The sequence below is a fragment of the Chelonoidis abingdonii genome, chromosome 5 (genome assembly GCF_003597395.2).
Source record: "Chelonoidis abingdonii isolate Lonesome George chromosome 5, CheloAbing_2.0, whole genome shotgun sequence".
In the NCBI taxonomy this organism is placed as follows: domain Eukaryota; kingdom Metazoa; phylum Chordata; order Testudines; family Testudinidae; genus Chelonoidis; species Chelonoidis abingdonii.
In genome coordinates, this window is record NC_133773.1 from 70,847,747 (window position 1) to 70,873,232 (window position 25,486).

Here is a 25,486-nt window from a genome sequence, read left to right on the forward strand (position 1 = left end):
CCCCTAGCCTGGATATCAGTAAGTGGAAATTGCAAGTTACAGTCTTTGCAAAACCACACCAGAATCTGGGTAGAAGCATCGATGTTCTGGTGCTCTGTCTGGCTACAGGCGCGGGTGGAGGAGACAAAAGCAGTGCTGCCACACGTGTTGCGCGTCTTCCTAACCATCGTAAGCCTCCCTCTGTCAAACTCCCTCTCAAACTCCCGTCTGCAGCTCCTTGTCCGCTCTGCTCTGCTTTAAAGAGAAAGGTTATAGCTTGAGTGCCTGTTCCAACACAATATGAGATTAGAGGGCCAAATACAGTAGCCTTTCACATCTGAAGAACCGAATTCAAATTAAAAAGAGCAAATTTAAAAGAATGTTATAGTCTCATTCATCTTCTTGTAAACATTTTTTTCAACATAAGACACTAACCTCCAGAATTCACAAGTCAGAGGAAAGTTTATTCCTATAACATAGATGATATGGTGGGGATTTTTTAGGAAGCTTGTACTTTACTGGTCTATTATTCCTGGATCTATTCACTAGTATTGTCACTTTCACTCTAGAAAAATAATAATAATAATGTAGAAGTAGCTAGTTAATTGGAAATGTCTGCACGATCACAATACGATGAGAGTACAGAAAACCTTTCCAGCTAGTTCTTTAGAAAAAATATTGCTTCTTTCGACAGACTCCCTAACCCAGTATCAGTGAAAATTCAAATTAGGCATTTACTGCCCAAGTTAATTACCTGACAGGAATGTAACAAGCTTGCCATAGGGAAATTGAAAAGTGGTGTATTGGCAGGTAAAAATATCCCCTGAATCTATATACAATAAATTGTTTCGTATCTAAGCAATTTTCTCTTCATTAATCTGTTAAAGCTAGTGTTGGAGCACTGTTATTTATTAAAAGTGCCTTCCCCAGCTAATGCCATTTGTTGTTCTTTCAATTACAGACCACAGAATATGATGTGGATAAAATAATTGTTCTAAGCATGCAACTCACATGCCACACCGAGGAAGATGCATTTCCCCTTTTAATGTTATTTTTCAATTGAGTAACAGATGCTAGTAGCAAGCAGAGATGTGAAGGTACAGCAATTAAAATATTTACTAGCTAAGGAATGTTAGGGTAATATGGTTTTAGTTCAGGAGTCAGTCCAGTGGCCCACAAATGCTCTTTGCAGATTGTTTGGCCATATTGCAGTTCTGAGAGAGAAACAAGTTTTAATACAAATCATAAACATATACCAGAGACTGATCAAGCAAATGTGAAACTGAACAAATAACCTCAGAACAAAAGAACAGCCATACTGGGTCAGACCAAAGTTCCATCTAGCCCAGTATCCTGTCTTCCACACTGACCAACGCCAGGTGCTTTGGAGGGAATGAACAGAACAGGTAATCATCAAGTGATCCATCCCATTGCCCATTCCCAGCTTCTGGCAACAGAGGTAAGACACCATTCCTGCCCATCCTGGCTAATAGCCACTAATGGACCTATTCTCCATGAATTTATCTAGTTCTTTTTTAACCCTGTTATAGTTGTGGCTTTCACAACATCCTCTGGCAAAGAGTTCCACAGGTTGACTGTCCGTTGTGTGAAGAAATACTTCCTTTTGTTTGTTTTAAATCTGCTGCTTATTAATTTAATTTGGTGACCCCTAGTTCTTGTGTTGTGTAAAAAGTAAATAAGGGACTGTTATTTACTCCTTCTCATACCAGTCATGCTTGGTAGATGAATCTAAATGAAAGTCCAGGGCTCATTTAATTTTTCAAAGATAATGGAAAATCCATGAATGTCACTTTAAAGTTGTTGCCCTATACTGGACTGCTTTAATTTTCCTCATATACTAGTAGAATTAAGAATTGATAGAGAACTTTAGATCAGGCTTGGCAAAGCCCTGGCTGAATAATTTAGTTGGGGATTGGTCCTGCTTTGAGCAGGGGGTTGGACTAGATGACCTCCTGATATTCTGTGATTGTATTCTACCACTTCTATCATACCCCTCCCCATACACACACTTTGGTTCTCTCTTTTCCAACCTGAAAAGTCCCAGTGTTATTAATCTCTCCTTGTATGGAAGCTGTTCCATACCCCTAATAATTTTTGTTGCCCTTCTTTTAACCTTTTCCAATTCCAATATCTTTTTTTGAGATGGGTGACCACATCTGCATGCAGTATTCAAGATGTGGGTGTATCAACATATGATGAACTGTACACATCAAACCCAAACACTCAAGGAGGCGTAGTTTCTTTCTAAGCCCTTGAAATATTACTATACTCTTCAAAGCATTGCTGATTGACTGACATACTCAGGTTGCTCCCCTTTTACTCATCTTATCTACTTTCAATACAGTGGTGATCAACAACTCAGTTTCCCTTTGTGGGCAGAGGAATTTAAGGCTGACATATTAAAGAACCCAGGGTTACGCTCTGAGCTGGGGTAGGATTTCATTAGAATCTGTGTTGGTATTGAATTAATGGTGCCCTTTTTAATACCAATTTGTGCACATGGTACTAAGACATCCACACTCCACAATCAGACCTTGAAAAAAGGTTAGAAAAAAATCAGTGATATTAGTGCAGGTCATCCCCTGCCACTATATTCAAATTAAAAAGAAGAAAATGTTAAAAAGAAAATGGATCTGCTCTTCAGCTTCCTTGGTCTTAGGAGCATAAAAATCAGAAACTGCATTTAAGGGACCAGATGATGTTGGTTCTGCCTTATTCCGTACAGCAGGCTTCCTTAGGGGCAGTTGACTGGTCAGGCACATACTCCCTCCCCCACTAAGGCTTAAGTAAAAAGGACATCTTGCAGCATGCCTAGAAGTCTCATGAACTCAGGTTATTTTGGAGTAAGTTGGGGAGTCATTTCCAAAGATGAGAAAGAAAACATTTCACAGAAAACACATTCTATTATCAGCCCTCTGTCTTTTAAATCAAAGGGGATCAAGCTCGAGTGCCCTCATTTATCACTACTGTGATGGTGTATCAATGGGAGAGATGGTCTCTCGAGCAGACATGTCTCAAGCCATTTAGTATTTTATAGGTCAAAACCACCGCTTTAAATCCACCCAGAAAGCAACAGGCAGCCAGCACAGATCACTGTGAGCTTATATAAGCAGTCTCTCTCAGAAGCATCACTTAATAAGCAGGCTGCTGCAGAGTGCACTGACTTTAGTCAGTCCAGGATTTCACCCTATATGTATCTAATTTCAGCATGTAATACAGTCACCATTAAAGACCTGCACAGCTAAAATGGGAGAAAGAGGCTTGAGAAACCCCAGGTAAAAGGTCTAAAATAATGGCTCTTTGCTCCCCCTAATCATCTTCCTTCGCCTGCCCAACAGGTAGCATAGAATTCATGGACAGAAGGCCACTTTCATTCTAATGCTGTCTGGCACCTTGCAGAGCTAATCAACTCTCCCACCTGTTAAAATCAGGTGGCACTGTTTGCTACAAATACTTATGAAACAAACCAAACAGTTGTTTTTATAGGGATGCTCACTAGTGACTTAAGGGTTTTTTTTTAGTATTTCTAATGCAAAATCATTTTTGGAATTTATATTTCAATCAGATGCCATCCCCTTGAGCTGAAACTTGTCATTCAAAGTTGCAGAATCTAGAAATGATGTTTTCCTCTACTCAGCCAAAATTCAGTTTGCCTTCTTGAGTTTACTGTATGTATACTGCATATTAAAAATAGCTTGCTATGGTTGGGGGATTTTTTTTTTAGAATTAAGAAATGAACTTTAACAATTAGACAACAGTTTGATCAAATTTCTACTGGTATTTAATCAAAAAAATTACAGTTATTGTAACTATCAGTTAAACAATGTATGCCTATTGTGTATGTAAGTACATACAATAAAAATAGTCTGATATGTATTTTCTCCTAGAAACACTTTACAATGCCCCCTACCCGCATTCTACCTCAGTTATTGTATATAGCTCTCTTCCTCACCTATATTCCTCATTCCACAGCAACTGTCTTATATCCTACCAACCTCAAACTCAGACTTTAGATGATCATGATGGTCCCTTCTGGCCGTAGGGTGGCTACAGAACTTCACCCACCCACTCCTGCAATACACTCATAACCGTTGGCTGAGTTACTTAAGACCTTAAATCATGATTTAAAAATCTTCAAGTTATAGAGAATCCACCATTTACACTAGTTTAAATCTGCAAGTGACCAATGCACCATGCTGCGGAAGAAAGCAAAAAATCCCAGGCTTTATGCCAATCTGACCTGGGAGAAAATTCCTTCCGAACCCCTAATATGGCAATCAGTTAGACCCTGAGCACCCACCAGACAGACACCTAGGAAATAATTCATATGATTGTCTCTCAATTTCAACTGTTCATTACAAAATTATTTTTATCACAAAAACTTCATTTGAAATTAAACTCACACAAATAGATATAATGGAAGAAGCTTTTCTTTTTTTTTGGAAAAAAAAAAAAAAGCATATCCCTCCATGTTGTCATATCATCTCTTCCCCTCTAAGTCTCCTCTCTTCTTATCCACCTCTTGTGTGTAACTCTCATTAAAGTCTCTTCATTGTAAATATGCTATTGTAGCTATCAGGAAAGAAGTCCCAGTCTCTGAAGTGCTCTGTTTTAGCAATTCAAAAAGCAAAGTTACAGTCACTCTCACTCTCCTACTAGTATGCTTTGGAGAACTGGATTAGATGGACAAGGGAATGCGCAGTTGTCTAGTCCTTGGTTTCATACAGGAAGTTTAAGGGGAGAAAATGTTTAATGGCTGGACTGTTTGCTGCATCTCACTCAAATCATCAAAAACTGATCACTGTACTAAAGCATTCTCACAACTCCTCTCCATCCACGTAACCCTCAACCTCTCTAAGGACTGTTCTTGCAAACTAAAGAAGGGACTCCCCTACATTAAAGGCTTTCTATACTACAATATACTGGACAAGCTTGTCAGAGTCCTTTGACGACAGAAAGCATCAAGAGGGCACAACTGTCAATAACTTTTGAAGTGATTTCCCAAGTCTGAACAATGGTAAAATAGCTCCCCAAACATTTTTATCCAGCAATCTTCACAAACCTGACTCTCAGTGGTTACCCTTAGGGTTCCATTTCTCACCATGATTGCAGAGAGATGCTATGAAGCATGCTCAGTGCAGGTGGAATGTTCAAAATATTCAGCAGCAAGCCACTGGAAAGATCTACTGAGCATAATTAGGACTACAAATATTGATTCTCAATTGCTTATAACTTAGCCAAATCTGAATGGATTTTTACAAGGACAGCTAAAGCATCTAACTAACTCTAGACCCGTCCTTCCAAGTTTCTTTGCAAATTATGGAAGTGTTTGACCTCTATAAAAGTTATAATTATAATAATAATAAAAAAAATAAAAAAAAAATAAACCTCTTGACAATTTTTTACAATGGGAAGTATTAAACAACCTTACATAGGTTACTACTGCCCTCCCGTTGGTTTTCCCAAAAAATAATTGGTACAATAATTGTGGATATAGTAACTGCAAGGCTACCTTCCCATTATGGTACTGTTTTAAATCTACCACAATAACACCAAAAAGATTTCACAAATTCATGGATGTTTAGATTTATTATTTTTAAAAAGGAATGTTATACATTTTAAAGCATTTACAATGGTAATACATTTTTAATATGATGATTTCTTACCTTGATCAAATGGTTTACCCGGACTCCATGTGCGGAAATAATCATCCTAGAAGGGGAAAAACAGCCTACATTTAACATGACATAAGAAATCAATGCATACATACAAAAAAGGAATGCAAAATACAGGAGATGTATATACAAACCTCTACTTCCTGCAAGGGGCAAGCAATAAAAAAAAATAAAAGAAAGTTACAGTTATCAAAACAGAACACACTATTTGATTGGAACAGAAAGCAAGCATGCAATAGAATTCACATACCATTTCAAGCATTAACTAAAGCAGAAGTACTTCTACTATATTGTATACCACTATGAAAAGCAAGAAAATTGAACAGCCATGTGCAGGTTTTACTACTGCTTATTATAAAGTGTTACAGTAATTGTCATGTGAATCTAAAATCTTTTTTCTATAATGTTAAGCAACAAGCATATTGAATCAAATAAACCAGAATATGCTAGCTTTTGACAAGTTCATTATTAATGTAAATTCTCAAGTTATCATGAGTAGAAAAGAAGTCTATAACATAACTAAACATTTCAGAATTATACAGGAGTTGTACTTGGAGATATTTTTCTCCAACATACAGTTAATCAATGATGGAAAGAATATACCAATCACTCAAGCACTCCATTTCCATGTTACAAATAATTGGCCTAAACATTAAGACTGACTCCTGATTAAACCATATTTGTATTTGCCTATGTGCATGAGAATGAAAACTAATATTCAAATATCATTATTGTAAGACTAAGATGTTCAATAATAAATAACATTTACAACTGTAGTAGGAAGAGAGCCCAAGACATAAGCCCTTGTATCAGAGGTCTGATATGAGGCAGAACCTGCTTACAGAATTTGACAAGAACAGGGCTGATATTGCAAAAATACACATTTCTAAGAAGTGCTAGTCAGAGAACTCACACAAACATCCCAATATTAAGTGGCACCAGAACATCTCAATATCAAGGATAGTACAAAAATGTTCTCCAAGAACAGAAACACACTGACCCCTCCTAAAAGGTAAAGTCAGGATGACAGTACACAATAAAAATGTTTTAATTAAACCAACATGTCCAAGGTAATAGGTAATACTTAGCCACATTGGGGGGCAGTAACTAACTATGTTAGAGGGGCAGTACTAACTTGTTTGTATCAGGGTATAAAACATGTATTTCAGAGAAAGTATTTTTGTTTAGCCTAGGGAGAAACGGAAAGTTCTGCCATTCACTGAGCTGGTTCATTATTACAGGCATACATGTATTAGCAATCCAATAAAGTCTGAAGAATACTAGTACTGTGCTTCGTTGACAATAAACCCGGCTAAGTGTTTTTGCCCCTTAACGAATCTTGTGGTTATTGGGCGGTTCGCTTGAGGTCTCCCATGCCAGCTGTTTGCCCAGGCAGCACACAGAGGAATCACACACCTGCAGCCAAACATCTAACCACAACAACAATACATACCAATAGCTTAATTCTTTGATGTACCCACTGACACTAAAGATACAAGACAAAGATTGGGAAAATCTTAGAAGCATATTCAATTCAATCTCATGCCTTTTCTAGAATAATCTCTTATTCTGATGTTCAGTAAAATCTGTTTATCTACATAAAGTTTATTTACTATGATTAGTTAATCGCTGAATAAATTGCCAACCAGCAACTCTATTCCACTTAACGCACACACACTCAAAAACTTGGCCAGATCTTTTCATGACACTAGAAATAAAGACGTGCCTTTCGCCAAAAATTTCTAGGCTGAGGTCTTCTAGCAAACACCAAGGAATGGGTGTTGAAATCTTAGTTAGAGGGAAAAAGTATAATACAACTGTCCATATGTCCATGATAAGTTAAAGAGTTATCAAATACAGCTTTAAGGGAGAAAATATATTTGCATAGGTGAGGAAATCGAGAAAAAATACACCAAAATTTGGTTTCACACAGATGCAAAAAAGTGGTTGTAGAATAACAGGTCTTTGATTCATGGCGTTATTAATAAAACATTTTTACAATACGTTTGTAATAAATACACTGAGTTCATGATCCTATCCTGAGCCACACCAACCTTGGAATGGAAAAGAAAAAAAGAACAGAACCTTAAAGTGGACAGCACTCCTTTACTCTAATGTTGATGGTTGTGACTGTTGTACAAGTTAACAATCTCCGCACTGTGGAATACACATTATGTTTGCATGCCTTTGTTCTATTCATGAAAAAAAATACAGCAATATAAAATGGGAGAAGAAAAACAAATGTTAGAAAAGTTCATGAAATCTGAACAGAAATGATAAAAGATGGTTGTTTTTCTGCTTGTATTCCTCCTTATCAAAGCGTGAATTCTCTATTTTCTGTCTATATAATATCAGAGTAGCAGCCATGTTAGTCTGGATCTGTAAAAGCAGCAAAGAGTCCTGAGGCACCTTATAGACTAACAGAAGTTTTGGAGCATGAGCTTCATTGCATCCAACCAAGTGGGTATTCACCCACGAAAGCTCATGCTCCAAAACTTCTGTTAGTCTATAAGGTGGCACAGGACTCTTTGCTGTCTATATAAGGTCGTTCATTATAAAAGGTGAAGGAGTACTCAAATGTAAATGATGAACAATGAATTAGATGAACTGGGGAATACGTATAACAAACTTTAAGTACATAATTCTGTGACGAACTTGTAACATATCAGCCTGATGAGATTGCAACTTAGTTTCCCTTCAATTCTTGCACAGAAAACTTGGACCACTCCAGTCAATGGGAGTTTTGCCAATGAATTCAATGAGGCCAGAATTTCATCCTTAGTATTGCATCTTGCAGTTTACTCAATAAGTCTCTGATCAGAGAGACATAGGTGGGCCTTTGTGCTGTGCCACATTAATGTCAAATATGTTCACCTGTGTGGAGGATATTAGGAAAGTTCCAGAAGTCAAAAGTAATGTTGTAGGTAATGTTACATTGAAAGAAAAATCTGAATAAGGTACTAAAATCCAAGGGTTAAAAATTAGTCTTTTCCGATTTAAAACTGCTGTGGGGCTATATAGTGTGTTTACATGTATATATTTTACATAATATTTTACACACACACACACACACACACACACACAGGGGTTTTTTTCCATTAGTTATTTCTTTTATTTTTATAGTCTTCAAAGGGAAGTTATTTAAAAAATTAACTTCATCATTTATTTTCTGTATCTGATGCATTTTGTGAGCTATGATAAGACACAGTGTTGACAAAAATAAATAAATAAAAAGTTTTCAAAAATCCTCCTTCCTTTCCCCAAATGCCTAAAATATTTTAGGCATTTTATGGACAGTACATGAACTGTCAGATTTTTTTAAAAAGTGAGAAATAAGATACTCTGCATTCTGCAAACACAAACACGGGAGTTACCTTATTTGCTATTGCTTTCATTTATATATAATGTATATTATAGACAGTTGACTTTTGGGGATGGGAAGAGAAGACGTGTCCTCAATCTGTATATCTGAAATTTTGTATGGCTAATGTAATCATTATAAAAGCAGAAAAAATGTTCGATGAAAGTGCTCATAAAAAACATACTACTATGGCATTTTTATTTCTTTATTTTTTCTCTACACACAGCTTTACACCTGAAGGAATAAATGACACATGGTAGACTAACTGGTATTTAATTTTTATCAATCTCCACTTGATTATAATACATTTAAACTTATAATTTGATTAGATTCAGATAATATTTGTATTACCAAGATGCTGAAAAACTAGAATGATTATAATTAAGAAAAAGCTCTATTCTGAAAAAGCAGACACATGTAAGCAGTTATGATAGCTACTTGTATGTTAACATTAACACCCAACTATTTCCCTAGAACATGGGACACTAATGCTAATCTAGAGAAACAGCAGAATACCCAAAGTTGTATCAAGTCAACCATCTCAGTCATACAACTGAATGAATGCAGATTGCCTGTGCTTTTCTTTACAGTAAGTAGTAGTACAGCAATTGCAACTATCCTGAATAATTAAGGAAGGGCATTTGTGCTAAAACATACCTCATAAGTAGAAAACTTGTAAAAAGTCAACGTGTTAGTCAAAAACCTTATTTTTCCCTAAAGTAAAAACTGTATATGGTTCCAACCTACTACAGAATATTCCACTCATATCATATACCTTTATTGTTTTTCCAAACCAATTAAGTCACCAAAACAACCCTTACATAAACATAAAATCCATTTAAAAATGGACATTTTTACAAGAAGGCTTAAGTGCTCTAAAGACAAGATAAAAACATTAACTAGTTATTAGATGAAGATTTTTGGTACTTGCTCAGTAAGTAGGAGTTCAACAAATATTTCATTGTTCCTAAAGCTTATACTGTCATCAATCATCTTTACAATACTTTGAATTATGCAGAATCTTCTTGGTGGAAGCAATATTTCTGAAAAAGACTAGCATGTTGACGCAGTACTCAGTCAGCAAGAAAATATAATTTACTAAATCTCATTATTTCATAACTAATATAGTATAAAACTAACAGCAAAATGATCACACATACTGTTCATGTCTAGTGAAGGTTAGCGATAATTATCTTATGATTCTTCTAACCACAGTGTCCCCAGATAAGCTGTATATGCCAGAAGCTAATGTCTCAGGATTTTGGATCCAAAAAAGAAAGAGGCTGTATCTTCATCTACTTTCATTCTTGGTGGTCTTATTCTTGTCCCTACATACCCCAAGCACCTACAGATGGTGAGGTCAATTCTGAAATTGCATTGTTTTTCCATCAGACACCTAGGGGATGTGTGTGTTCACAGTGACATTCTCATTGAAACTAAAAGTGCCACTACCACAATTCTTTAAAATCCCACATACTTATGATGACATACACTACCCATATAGTAACTCTTTACTTAACATCCTCCTGCTTAATGTTGTTTCGAAGTTACGTCGCTGCCCCATTAGGGAACATGCTCGTTTAAAGTTGTGCAGTGCCCCCTTATAACGTCATTTGGCTGACTTTACAAGGGAGCATTGCACAAGTTCCTCTTCTCCGCCTCCTCCCCTTCCTTCTTCCCAGTGCTTCCCTCCACCAAACAGTTGTTTGGTGGCACTCAGGACTTTCTGACAGTGAGGGAGGGAGCGGGAAAGCTGCCCTTCTCACCCCCGGCAGGCAAGGCCACCCGGAATGCAGGGGCTTTGGGGGCTGCAGGGTGCTGGGCTAAGGGGGTCCCAGGGCCCTGGCCTGCAGCTCTAAAGCCCCTTTCTGAATGTATCCCTGCGAGCATGGGCCGGAGGATTCAGGAGGAGCAGGGGCAGCCACGCAGCCAGAGGGAAGCGGCGTTTCAATGTCTTTTCTTCCACTGTTAATGATAATTGGGAATTGTTTAGGAACACTTTCTAGACGCCCAAAAAGCAGCAACCCTACAATTGAGGAAGGAGGACATATTAGTTAAAAAAAAAAAAAAAAAAAAATTTAGAGCAGGGGTTCTCCAACTGGAGGTCGGGACCCCTGAGGGGGTCACAAGGTTATTATATGGGAGGGGGGTCACAAGCTGTCAGCCTGCACCCCAAGCCCCGCTTTGCAGTCAGCGTCTATAACAGTGTCAAATATATTAAAAGGTGTTTTTAATTTATAAGGGGAGGTGTCACACACAGAGGCTTACTATGTGAAAGGGGTCACCAGTACAAAAAGTTCGAGAGGGAAGTGAAGGCAGCTATAAAATAATAATATATACTAAATTGAAGAAACACAAAGTTAATAGTAGTGAATACAAATCAGAAAGTAGGAATTGTAGAAAGTTGATAAAGGAAGCAAAGGGACACAAGGAGAAATCTGCGACAACAAAATTAAGGATAATAAGAATGATTTTTTAAAAAAACATTAGGAACAAAAAGAATCCTGACAAGGGTTTTGGTCCATTACTAATGGAAATGGTAAAATTATCAATAATATTGCACAAGCTTACATCAAATAAATTTAAGAAAGCCAGCAGAGGAGCTCGCTGGACTATTAATGTTGACTTCCAATAAATCTTGGAATACAAGAAAGTTCCAGAAGAGACAGAAAAAAAAGGAATGTTGTGCCAATATTTAAAAAGGGTTAATAGGATGACTAGAGTAATTATACACTTATCAGTTTGACACTGATATCAGGCAAGATAATGAAGAAGCCTCAAAGAATTAAAGGAGGGGAACATAATTAATGCTAATCTACATGGGTTTATGGAAAATAAATTGCCAGACTAACTTGATTATATATATATATAATCAACTGGAAAGCGTAGTGGTTGAAAGCGCCGCCTTTTGATACAGGAGACCGCCCTTTGATATGAGAGACCGGGGTTCAAATCCCGGTTGGTACCCAACTTTCCAGTAGGGGTCCTTGGGCAAAAGACCCCCTAACGCTTCACCTGCCTACCTCAAATATGAGAGTGACACGAACTAGGAGAGTCATGCCAGGCTCGGACGTCGCCCGGATTAACAAGGTCCGCGCCAGATGTTGAGGAACCAGGACAATCTGACGATAAGTGGGCTACTGGAACAAACCATTCATGGACAAGACAAGAGAACCTGGAATTGATGGAATGCTACTACAACAGTAGACCTAATGAGAGGGGATATATGAAACGTATGAGGGGACTACGGATGGACAAAAGACCTACATCCACACTTACTGAGAAACAGCTAGTTACCCAATGCTTCAACATAGTAAAGAGGAAGCTGCTCTCACAGCTTGAGATAGACCAACTCCACATTACATCCAGACTCAGAAGACCTGGAAGAACAAGTGGATGTGCAGCCCACACCTGAAGCTGAAACTTCACTGCCACCCACCCCTCCATTGCAGAGCACAGCAGCTGATATGAGGCATAAGATCATGGAGAAACTAGCTACAGTCAATCCTCGAGACGATTACCAAGCTCAGTGGAGAAGTACCATCAGATAGTATGTTAGAAGATGCCAATAGAGCCCTCATGACAATCCCTACTACCACCATAACTCAAACCAATGAACTGGTATACGCTACAGCCTCTGTAATCCTGGAGATGCTTGGCTACACGATCAAGAAGAACAACAGTATGTACCCACCCTGGAAAATGAGGTTGGAGGATAAGATCAAGGCGACTCGGAGAGAAAGTTAGTCAGCTGGTGGAACTACAGAAGGGTGTAGAGATTAAGGATAAGACTCGGCTACTGAAAAAATACAAGGGCCTGACTCCATCTGAAGCCCTAGAGACTGCTAAACAAAGGCTCACAGCACTGGCTACCAGGCTAAGGAAGATACACTAGAGAAGCAGAGGCCAAAAAAGTAAATGTGCCCTGTTCTCCAAAGAACCATCCAAGGTGTACTCCCAACTGCAGTGCAACAACACAATAACAGCAGAGCCACCAGCAGCAGAAACTGAACAGTACTGGAAGAACATATGGGAGAAAGAGAAGACTCATAACACCAGTGCAAAGTGGCTGCAGGACCTGAGAACAGAGCACAGCAATCTCCCAGAACAGAAACCAGTCACCATCACAGTAGAAGAATCCAGCAGCGGTCAAGAACATGAAGAGCTGGACAGCACCTGGACCAGACATGATCCACACCTACTGGCTAAAGAAACTAACAGCAGTGCATGAACGCCTAGCAGCACAGATGAACCAGCTGCTAGCAGCAGGCTCCCACCAAACTGGCTAACACAAGGAAGGACAGTGCTGATCATGAAGACCCCTGCAAGGGAACAGAACCGCCAACTAACGCCAATAACCTGCCTCCCCACAACATGGAAAGTCCTATCAGGCATCATAGCCGCCAAGCTACAGGACCATATGGGCCAGTACATGAGCACAGCTCAGAAGGGCATTGGGAACAACACCAGAGGCTCAAAACACCAGTTGCTCATAGATAGAGCAGTCGCCCAAGACTCAAGGTCTAGACAGACCAATCTGAGCACAGCCTGGATTGACTACAGAAAGCCTACGACTCAATGCCGCACACGTGGATCTGTGAATGTCTGGCGCTATACAAAGTCAACAGGACACTAAGGACCTTCCTCAAGAACTCAATGGGACTATGGAAGACAACACTGGAAGTCAACTCAAGGCAGCTTGCACAAGTGGCCATCAAGTGTGCGGCATATACCAAGGTGATGCACTGTCCCCGCTGCTGTTCTGCATAGGCTTAAACCCCCTCAGCCAGATAATCACAAGGACTGGATACGGGTACAGGTTCAGGAGTGGAACTACCATCAGCCACCTCCTCTACATGGATGACATCAAGCTGTATGCTAAGAATGAACGAGACATCGACTCGCTAATCCACCTGACGCGGATCTACAGTGAGGATATCGGGATGTCATTCGGACTGGAGAAGTGTGGCCGGATGGTAGTGAAGAGAGGGAAGGTAGTCAAGACTGATGGGGTGGAACTACCAGCGGGGCCACATAGCAGACATACAGACCAGCTACAAGTACCTTGGCGTCCCACAGTCACATGGAAAACCACGATGAGGAGGCAAGGAAGACAGCAACATCCAAGTATCACCAAAGGATAAGACAGGTCCTGAAGAGCCAGCTCAGTGGGAAGAACAAGATCCACGCCATCAACAGATACGCCCTGCCGGTCATCAGATACCCTGCCGGTATAGTGAGCTGGCCAAAGGAGGACATGGAGGCTGCCGATGTGAAAGACCCGGAAGCTCCTCACAATGCACGGAGGTTTCCACCCCAAGTCCAACACCCAGAGACTGTATACCAGCCGGAAAGAAGGCGGGCGGGGCTTGGTGAGCGTCAAAGCCACTGTCCTGGACGAAACCCGGAACATCCAGGAGTACATCAGTAAGATGGCCCCAAAGATGAGCTGCTGAGAGAATGCCTGAGGCAGCAGCAGACATGGGAGGAAGACCAAGCAGAAGAGTGCCATGGCAAGACAAGACCCTGCATGGATGTACCATCGACAGATAGCTGAGGTGGCTGACATTGGGAAATCCTACCAGTGGCTGGAAAGGGCTGGACTAAAAGACAGCACTGAGGCACTGATCATAGCAGCACAGGAACAGGCACTGAGCACCAGATCCATTGAAGCAGGGGTCTACCACACTAGAGAGGACCCAGGTGCAGACTGTGCAGAGAGGCCTCAGAGACAGTCCAACACTAGTGGCAGGATGTAAGATGCAGGCAGGAACAGCATACACTGAACGGCACAACCAAGTGGCTGGCATTTGTGTACAGGAACATCTGCACAGCGTATGGGCTAGACCCTCCCAAGACCAGATGGGAGATTCCACAGAAGGTTGTGGAGAATAGCAGGGCTAAGATTCTGTGGGACTTCCAGATCCAGACGGACAGGCAGGTACTGGCCAATCAACCAGACATCGTGGTAATAGACAAGGAGCAGAAGACAGCGGTGGTGATAGATATAGCAGTGCCAAGTGACAGCAACATCAGGAAGAAGGAATATGAGAAGCTGGAGAAGTACCAGGCCTGAAAGAGGAACTAGAGAGGATGTGGAAAGTGAAGGCCAAAGTGGTCCCAGTGGTGGTAGGAGCACTCGGGGCTGTGACTCCTAAGCTGGGTGATGTGCTCCAACAGATCCCAGGAACAACATCAGAGCTCTCTGCCAGAAGAGTGCCAGAAGAGTGCAGTGCTAGGAACAGCTAAGATACTGCGCAGAACCCTCAAACTCCCAGGCCTCTGGTAGAGGACCCGAGGTTGAGGAAGACACATACCACCCATAGGTGGGGATTTGTCTAATTTTTATTACTGATAAACTCCATGTATACATCTAAGATTACCTGAGGAGGTACTCTATCCTGAGAAATTGTGACTCTGAAAAAGATTTGGGGATCATGGTGGATAGTCAGCTGAACATAAGCTCCCAGATTCACAGAAACATAGGAATGGAAGGGGCTTCAGTAGGTCATTAGTCAAGTCCCCAGCACTGAGGCAGGACTAGACCATCCCTGAAAAGTGTTTCTCTAATCTGTTCTTGAAACCTCCAATGACAGATTCCACAACCTCCCTAAGAAATGTGTTCCAGTGCTTAACTACTCGTACAGGTAAGAGATATTTCCTAATGACTGACCTAAATCTCCCTTGCTTCAATCAATTTAAGCCCATTACTTCTTGTTTAAGGAGAACAACGTATATACCAACCCTCTGTATAACAAACTTTTAATGTATTTGAAGAAGTTTTATAAAGAGGATAACAAAGAATGCAATAATTCCCTCAGCTGGTATTACTATCTCCCTGCTGAAGGGGCTGCAGCCAACTTAACAGTAGGCAGAGCAAATACCTTAACTACAAGCACATTCTGCCTGGGAATTCTCCTTCTACTTTATTCACACATTTACATGGCTTTTCAATCAACTTTGCAAGGTGGTGGTGTTTTATTTTTGTTTCATTAAAAAAAAAAAGAGCACCTGTGAAGTTGGAAAAGGGGGGATGCTAAGAAGCACAAATAAGAACGAAGTATCGCACTCAAAGCTCCAACTTTAGAGGATCTAGAGAGGAGACTCTCTCATAAGGTTTTTTTTTTTGTTTGTTTGTTTGTTTTTTTTTTTTTTTTTTTTAAGACTTCGTGCTTTCTCTTTAAGACCTGACTGTGAGTGACACCAGGGAAACGGAAAAGACAGTCTGCAGGCATATAGCTCCCTGAGGAAAATGAGCAGAGGAGGTAAACCCCTGCCCCTTGCCCCAGGGAAGAGGATCCAAATTATTTCATCCCATGGTCCCTGCTCCTGGATATGGGCTGGGTGGGGACTGACAGACCAGGAGAAGAATAAGCCAGAGCCACTGGGGCCAAGTGATATCAGGAAGGTCACAGGAACTGGCAAGTTTCATGGTAGCTGAGGACTGGCACATAAAAACAGCATGTGGGAAAGAGGAATGCTTTGCAACCTTTTCAGTCATCTTGACAGAGAACTTGCCTACATCTGGAGTAGGCAATTGTTTCCTTGGGTTGCAACAAAGGAGTTATGCCTTCCTCTGAGATTCAAGGTTCTCATATTTGGTCCCTGCTTCCTTTGCATCCTGTGGGAATAGGAGTTTCATGTCCACAGGAGAGGCAGAAGGCTTTGAAAATCTTACCCCTGGCTCCACGCCATTGATTCTGGTATGGTCACAATGAAAGGATCTTCCATAGGCCTGCAAAACCATCTCCACATGAATCTTCCCACACACTGGCTGCAGTCAATGTCTGTCTGCCATAACTCAGGAGGGAGGGAGAGGTCCATCCTCTAAACCCTTCTCAGAAAGCTTTTTTAAGTTTAAAAATTTTAAGGAAAGTGTGGAATTTTTAATTACAAATCTTTTACAACTTGAGGGAGGGATAGCTCAGTGGTTTGAGCATTGGCCTGCTAAACCCAGGGTTGTGAGTTCAATCCTTGAGGGGGAGATTTGGGGGTTGGTCCTGTTTTGAGCAGGGGGTTGGACTAGATGATCTCCTGAGATCGCTTCCAACCCTAATAATCTATGATTCCTGTGCAAGCTCTGCTAAAAAGTGAATCTGCTATTTTTGCTACCTGGAGGCAAAGACTCTTGAGTTTTTCCTGGGAAGCTGTCCTAAATCCAGGTTCAGAGCCAAGATATGTTCTGCATCCCGTTGCTATAGAGATGTGAAATGCCCCCACTTTGAAAGCTGTCTGACATGGAGAGGACTGAGAAATAACAAAACAAAAAGGTGAGAGAGACATTATGACATTCTCATAAACTAGGGAAATGTGGTCTAGATGAAATTACTGTAAATTACATACCCAACTGGTTGAAAGACCATACCCCAAGAATATTTATCAATGGGTCACTGTCAGGCCTGGAGAGGCTCTCTGGTGGGATCCCAAACAAATCAGTTCCTGAGTCCAGAACTGTTCATTCATGCATTGGATAACGGAGTGGAGACTCTGCTTATAAAATCTTATAATGACAACAAAGTGCAACGGGTTGCAATCACTTTGATGCGCAGGATTAAAACTCAAAATGATTTTGGCAAATTGGACTGAAATCAACGATATGAAATTCAATAAAAGCAAGTATAAAGTACTTCACTTAGGAAAGAAGAACTGAATGCACACATATAAAATGGGGAATAACTGGCTAGGTGATAGCCCTGCTAAAAAGGATCTGGTGGATCACAAATGGAGTATGAGTCAACAATATTATGCAGTTACAAAAAAACCTAAGCATTCTCGTGTGTATTAACAGGAGTGTTGTAAGTAAGACACAGGAGATAATTGTCCTGTTTTACTCAGCACTGGTGAGGCCTAAGCTGGAGTACTGTGTCCAACTCTGAGTGTCACACTTTAGGAAAGACGTGGACAAATCAGAGAGTGTTTCCAGATAAGAGCAACAAAAATCATCAAAGATTTAGAAAACTTGACCTATGAGGAAAGATTTAGTCTTAGGAAAAGATGACTAATGGGGGACTTGATAACTATGTTAAGATCTGTTAGAAAGTGGATGTGATCAACTGATCACAGCCTATCTTCAGTGCACATGGAGAAGTAATGGGCTTAATCTGCAGCAAGGGAGATTTAGGTTAGATATTAGGGAAACCTTTCTAACTATAAGGATAGCTAAACACTGGAATAGGTTCCCAAGGAAGGTTGTGGAATTTCACCCCTCTCCATCTCTATCACTCAGGTTTTAAAGAACAGGTTGGACAAACACCTGTCAGGGATGGTGTAGGTTTACTCATTCCTACCTCAGCACAGGTGGCAGAGTTGATATCTTTCAAGGTCCCTTCCAGACCTTACATTTCTATAATTATAGCATAACAGAGTACAGCAAAAAATATGCACAGATGTAACAATAAGAATAAGAGAAAGAAAAGGACATCACCAGATTCAAAAAGGAAGATCACATGGACATTGAGGAAAAATGTGCTTATATCATACTGAAGATGTGGCCTATGTTTAAGAATAAATCTGTAAGTGGATTCATCATGAAGATTTACATCTGTAGATCAGACAAAGACCTGGCCTCAGTTATTAATAACTGTTACCTCTCAGATGGATTATAGCCATGCATTATACCTGGGCATGAAGCCTCCAACTAATTCAGAATGCTGCAGCACATCTCCTCAAAATAAAAATAAAAATATATGGAGATATACCTATCTCACAGAACTGAAGGGACCTTGAATGCCATCAAGTCCAGCACCCTACCTTCACTAGCAGGACTAAGTACTGATTTTGCCCCAGATCCTTAAGTGGCCCCCTCAAGGATTGAACTCACAACCCTGGGTTTAGCAGGCCAATGCTCAAATCACTGAGCTATCCCTTCCTTCCCAGAAACATAGGGTATCACAAACACATCAAACCTGACCACTACACTCTACACTAGCTTCCCATGGAATTATGAATCAAGTTCAAGGTCTCCATCATTTTCAAAGTGCTCCATAACCTGGCCCCAGGATATCTAAAAGACCAACTAAAACACTAGGATTAAGACTGTGGTCAACAACTACACTTCTTTGACACAATGGAATTCTCAATAACAAAAGTCAAGTCCATTTGTGCTTGAGACATACCTTTCTCCAGGGTTATCTGAGATTGTGTAATGAACTCCCCCAAGAACGAAGGACCATCACAAACCACACTATTGTACACTCCAAGTCTAAGGTGCATTTCTTTGACCCTACCTTCTCCAATATAAAAACAAAGAGCTACAGGGACATTTATACTTAAAAACCCTACCAGCGTACGGTACTGCACTCCATTCCACAAGTCCCTCTCTCAGGCAGGGATGAGAGAACAAACATTAAACAGAGGTGTAGTGACATTACTGGAAGGCTCTCAGACACTACAGTGATGACAAAAAGAACAGGAAAGTGGGCTGTAGCCCACGAAAGCTTATGCTCAAATAAATTTGTTAGTCTCTAAGGTGCCACAACTACTCCTGTTCTTTTGGCGGATACAGACTAACACGGCTGCTACTCTGAAACCTACAGTGATGATGAGCACTGTACAAAAGCCCATACTGAATAGAATAGAATTTATGCAGACAAGAGTTGGGATAGTTCAGTAATTGTTTACCTCAATTAAAGCTAAGTTGCTAACACCTCAGGAAACAGAAAGCAGCATATTTCCCATCTTAATGTTAAGAAATGTTTTCTTCATAAACTAGGGTAGACATTTCCCCTATTCATGGAGAGCTAAAGTGCAAGGATGGAAAATATTTAGGGGAAAAAAGATTAAAGATCCAATATGCACCAAAAGTCAATGTACTCATGCACTAACCCTGTAAGATATTCAGATACCAAGATGCAACTAGAAACTGAGAGGTGACATTTTTGGTTAAACATTTGACTTATTCGTGCAGTAAACAAACAATTGGTTGATTCAGGACTGGCACTTATGTTATGGAAAGCTTCGCCTCCAGAATTAGCTGCTTAATATATTGCAAAGAACTAAGCATCAAGTTAATTATATTTTTGCAATTTCCTGCTTTCAGCTGTCTCATTTCAGGTAAATGGCACCAGAATTATACAATGGTAAATTCTTTAAGAAAGTTACTAGTGACATTACATCTGTATAGGGCTTATGATAAAGGGAAGTCTAATTTCACAATGTTCAGGAAAAATAGAAATATTGTATCGAAAAGTCATTAGTCTCCAAAATAAAAATAGCATATCTGGGACTGCCTAATTTTCAGCAGCATTGCAGATTGAATTATATTATTTGCTAAACTCTATCAAGACTTAAAAACAGGTTCTTCCTCATCAGGAAACTGTTAGGTCATTTGACATGCTTACACTAGCTCAGGACCATGCATGCTTTCCAGTCATGTAGGAGAGGGGACAGATATATGTGTGTCTCACCTTTGCATGGTTTTCAAGTGTAAAGAAGTCTCTAATGAACTGTATTAGATAAATATTAAATGATATTATAGAAGTAGATATTGTATATGTAATACTGTTATAAGAAAACAAAGTAAAAAAAACTTTCTGCTTTCCTTAGGGGTCTTGTTGACACACCTTTCAAGGGCTGTAAAAAGTCAAAGTTGGTTGGTGTCTTATTTACAGTGGGTTCTTAGTCTATGTGGATAACAGGATGAAGCAAGCAAGACAAATGTGTGATTTACTAGCCAGGTGCACATTTTCCTAGTAAAACACAGGACGGAGATGGTTACTGAATGAACAGAACTAGCCAACCAGTAATTCCAAGGTCAAAAGAAGCAGATAAGTAAGAATATGACAACTGTTGTAAGGAATACTGGAATACATGAAAACAATGAAAAAAACCACTGGACTGAGTAAGGAGGAGAATAGTAATGGCTTAAAAATAAGATAAATAAAGAGATATCCTGCTAAAACTCTAATTGGGGTAAGTAAAAATGTATCAGTTAAAATGATTCTGAATTAGTGTGTCAGAAAATATATTTAGAACAGAATGTTTATAAATGAGGTAGTTTTAATAATCTGCACTTATGTGATGTGTGCTTAACAACGTGGGGTGGAGCAACAGACCACTTAGACAGCATAGATCTGATTATGAGAGAAACAGCCTAAGCCACAGGACTGGGTAGTTGATCATTATGCTATCCTACTCGATCTCCCTTATTTATGCTTAATTGGAGTGAAAGTAACTTAAAGGACTTACTGGTATGCCGGAGTCCTGAGAAGGGGGCGGGGCCTCAACCAGAATAGGTGGGACCTTTAAATCAAGCTGAGGGGCTCTGTGACTGCAGACACTCCAGGTAAAGAAAACATCCAGGCCCACTAGAGGCTTACCTTAATGGGCCAGGAGCCAAAGTTTGCCAACCCCTGAAATATAGGGTTGGCTTATGAAAGGGTCATATAATTTTTCCTATTTTTATCTAACCATCTTGGGGGGTCGGCTTATAAATGAACAGGCTAATGAACGAGTATATACGGTATATTAAATAATGGCTACTGCACATCACATACAAAAAAGTTGCAGACATTCAATAATGGAGAATAATTTAAATACATCACAGGACTTTGAAAGCTTTATGAATAGAACATTGAGTTACTCAAAACAGTTCTCAGAAGAAAGCAATCATCATAGTCTACAGCTGGAAAAGTAAATCAGAGGGTATTTTTAGCACAAATTGAATTCTTATCTTTCAACGCAATACCCTCATAAGGAAAATCAGCTAAGAAAACACAGGGTGAACTTCTGTACTTTATGGACCATAACATTAACAATTAAAATTTTGCTACTGCTATTAGTCTGCAATCGTATGTGAATGAGGGCACACAATCTAATGCTAACAAATAAATGGTGCTAGATATGAGCTTGAGAGAGAAAAGCTGTATGTTTTCTGTAGGGAGACCACCACAATGATAGTTCCCAAGAGGCTATCTTGCAGTTTACCAAGATAGCCAAGCTCACCTCAACATCAAATAGATGATGATAAATTATAGTCACTACCTACCTGAGCTAGATTTGAATAGCTGACCTACTGTATAAAGATTCCACATCCTTTTAACCTAAATTATGTAGAGTCCAGTTAGTGAAGATGTTTACCCTTGGTATCCTAATAGGGCTGTAGCCCTAATATAATTTTGTTTAAAAAAGTACAATGTTTGTAACTAAATGTATTGAGGATACAGCCATAATACTGCTTGGGGTAGTTGTAATGCCCTGTACTACTTAACTGTCCTCAAAAATAAATAGCTAGAATAGAACCACAGGAACCATCTGTAAATCTTCATGCAATCAGATGATATTATTCTTGTAAGACTGGAAAAATAGTAAAAAACACCCCGGTTCCCTAGCAGATGATGCAGTGCTCCTTGTTTGTTTGTTTATTACTACTACAACCACAACCACCATTCAGGTCCCAGCTTCACAATACTGCTCACAGGTGCAAAGTTTTGGAAGCTTTTTCCTTTGGCAATGTTTACATTTTTCTTTTGTATTCATGAAACAAACCAAAAATATCATGTTGTCCTCAGCTCTCCTTCGTACTTGGGAAATCTAAAAATCTGGTGCCTCCACATCTTTTATTGCAGGCCACTGCACATTCTTAGATGATGGGGCAAAGGTCACATTCTTGCTTGTCACATGTCAAAATGAGTGAATTCCATTTCAGTGCCCCAAAAGTTGGAACACTTTTGCAAAAAGGTTACTGAACAGTGTTCATTCCTGTGAAAGTATATGGGGGATGGGAAGAGATGAGCAAAATGAGATCTCATATTTAAGAATCTCTCTTCCTATTTATTTATCATTGTATTTTTTTTCCTTTGTTGTCCACTAACCTTTGAACCTTTGTTTTTCTCATCGAAATTGTGCATGCTATTTCCAGATTGACAAATAGAAAGTTTGCTGACGGATATTTCTGCATATTCACATTGAAGGCACCCAAGATGGCAGTGATCCAAAACTTTCTGGAAATCTGTCCCCAACAGGCCTTGCAAAAGCACCACCTAATAGCACTAAATATTTAGGGTCTGTGGCTACAAAAAGAACCATGAACCTTAGCCACCTCAGGTCCTTAACTCCTGAAACTCACAGCACTGAGATGAACAGGAAACTATGAGGAAGAGGAAAGGGTGGAATGGTAATATGTAGAGGGAAATTTTGAAAAAGGGAGTAGGTTGAGAAACAGAACATGCAGTAGGTGTTTTAGAGCTGAACAGACACTCACCTTTGAAGGAGACATCCTCACTCTGTCTGAGTGTTAGATATTAGACCATAGGAATGCAGCCAGAAGCCTCTCCAAAGACATGAGGGACCAGACACTTAACCACTGCATCAGATTAATGCATGCAGATCCTTCTCTACTTTAAGTTCCTCAGAAGTGGAAGAGACATCCAGATAAGGGCCTAAGATACCAGTGATGCAAACATGGCACTGGTATGTAAAGTAGCTGAGCTCTTTGTGACTGGGATAGGAGATGCTGGTGTCTGAGCCAGAGACTGAACCAGCATCAGAGTAGTTTGTGCCAAAAACAGCTATTTCTGCGAACTATCTCACGTTTCCTTTCCTTTTAATGCCTGTCCTTCAGCAACAGAAAGAGAATAAATGTTTCCTCTTCTCCTTTAATGTATACGGGAGAAGGTGGAACAGACTGACTGGAGAAAGAACCAGAGAGTCAGAACAGACAAGAGCAGGCAATGTCACATTCCAAAACAACAAAAAACCTTATCATTAAAATGTTTAAAATTTTAAACTATATACTACTGTTAATTAAGTAGATTAAATCAAGATGTGTAATGTAGTCAAACAGGGGCAGCAGCTGGCCAGAAAGGAACTGAAAGAGGTAGAAGTGAGTGGAGAAGACTTACAGTTCCTCATATAGCCTTGGGCCACAAAATTTTGGTGCTGCTCATATGAGCCTCAGCAGGAATAAACTTCCAGGTGTTTTCCATATCACTGGGGAACAATGACTTTGCTTTCATCAGAGTGAATAGGCAGAGATTCTCCTAATAGGAAATAGTTATTGCAGTGTAAGTGTCATGGGGCGTATAGACCCCATGAGGTTCTGGCAACGAAGGAATTAATGCAGGAAGTGCCAGACAGTATTGATCTGAAGCCACACAGCAACTAGAGGAATAAAAGAGCTGAGAAGCAGAACAGTGGTGTGGCTGCCAAAAGAGCAAGCAGAGAAGAAATGAGGTAATGCCAGCAGGTGGGTGAAAACCAACATCAGAAGGACAACCACCCTAAGAACGGACAACCAGAGCTACAGGCTGCAGAAGCCTACAGAACCAAGACAGCGGCTCAGGGTACATCAGGAAAATTGTTGAGGATGGATTCTGCATGCCTGGGTTAAGGGCCCTGAGCTACAAACCAGGTGAGCAGGTGGACCTGGGTTTCCTTACCTACCCCTTAACAGAAACTTAAGAACCAAAGGGAGATGTAGGGCTGTTGAGTGCAAGGACCAGCTAACCCTTACCAGACACAAGAGGAAGTCCGTACACCCCTGTGGAACAGAAATTAATCTCCTTGCCTTCTGTCATATAGCATAAGTCCCAATTCTGAACCTTAGTGTCCAAAATCTGGGTGCTTGCATGAAACCTCCAAGCTTAATTACCAGCTTAGATCTGACAGCGCTGCCACCAGCCAGAATTTCCAGTGTCTGGCTCACTCTGGTCTCCCCAAAACCTTCCCTGGGGGACCCCAAGACTCAGATGCCCTGAGTCTCACAACAAAGGGAAATAACCCACTTCCCTCTCCCCCCCCCAGACTTTCCTTGAGAGAGACAGTATTCCTGGCACAGAGAAAAATTAGTCTCTCTCTCCCCCTTCCCTCCTCCCCCACCAGTCCTGATGTTTACACCCACTCTCCTGGGATAAAACAAGGGAAACAAGGAAAGATCAATCAGGTTTTCTAAAAGAAATCTTTTAATAAAAGAAAGGAAAAAGCACCAATTCCCTGGTGAGCTGCAGACATCAATCCCCTTGAAGCCCCCAACTAGGAAAAACATCCAACAAGTTTGTAAAAAGAAAACTTTATATATAAAGAAGAAAAAGACATAAAAAAATGGTCTCTGGTATCAAGGTGACAATATACAGGGTCATTGGCTTAAAAGAAAACTAAATGAATCATAAACAGCCTTATTCAAAAAAAAAATCAAACAAGTTAAACACATTACCAGCAAACTACACACACATGGGTAAATACAAAAACAATATAAAAACCGCTATTATTGTCTATACCTGTACGTTAACAACTGGGAAACAGAAAGAATTAGGAAACCTGGATGATAGGAAGATCTCACTCTCAGAGCCAAGAGAGCAACAGAGACGAGACAAAGGACACACCCAGAAATTCCCTCCCTGAGCTTTGAAAAATCCAGTTTCCTGATTGGTCCTCTGGTCAGGTGTTTGGTTCCCTTTGCTAACCCTTTACAGGTAAAAGAAACATTAACCCTTAGCTATCTGTTTATGACACC

The 25,486-nt window shown here is 40.1% G+C and overlaps 1 protein-coding gene across 2 annotated transcripts in view; it reads right to left on the bottom strand.

The window, feature by feature from the left end:
• Positions 1-25,486, bottom strand: part of SPOCK3 (SPARC (osteonectin), cwcv and kazal like domains proteoglycan 3) — a 451,893-nt gene that overhangs the window by 255,090 nt on the left and 171,317 nt on the right. For both annotated transcript variants that reach the window (XM_032776648.2, XM_075066358.1), the window contains one exon: positions 5,667-5,712. In XM_032776648.2, coding sequence (XP_032632539.1) covers positions 5,667-5,712 — 46 coding nt within the window. The remainder of the gene's footprint in view (positions 1-5,666; positions 5,713-25,486) is intronic.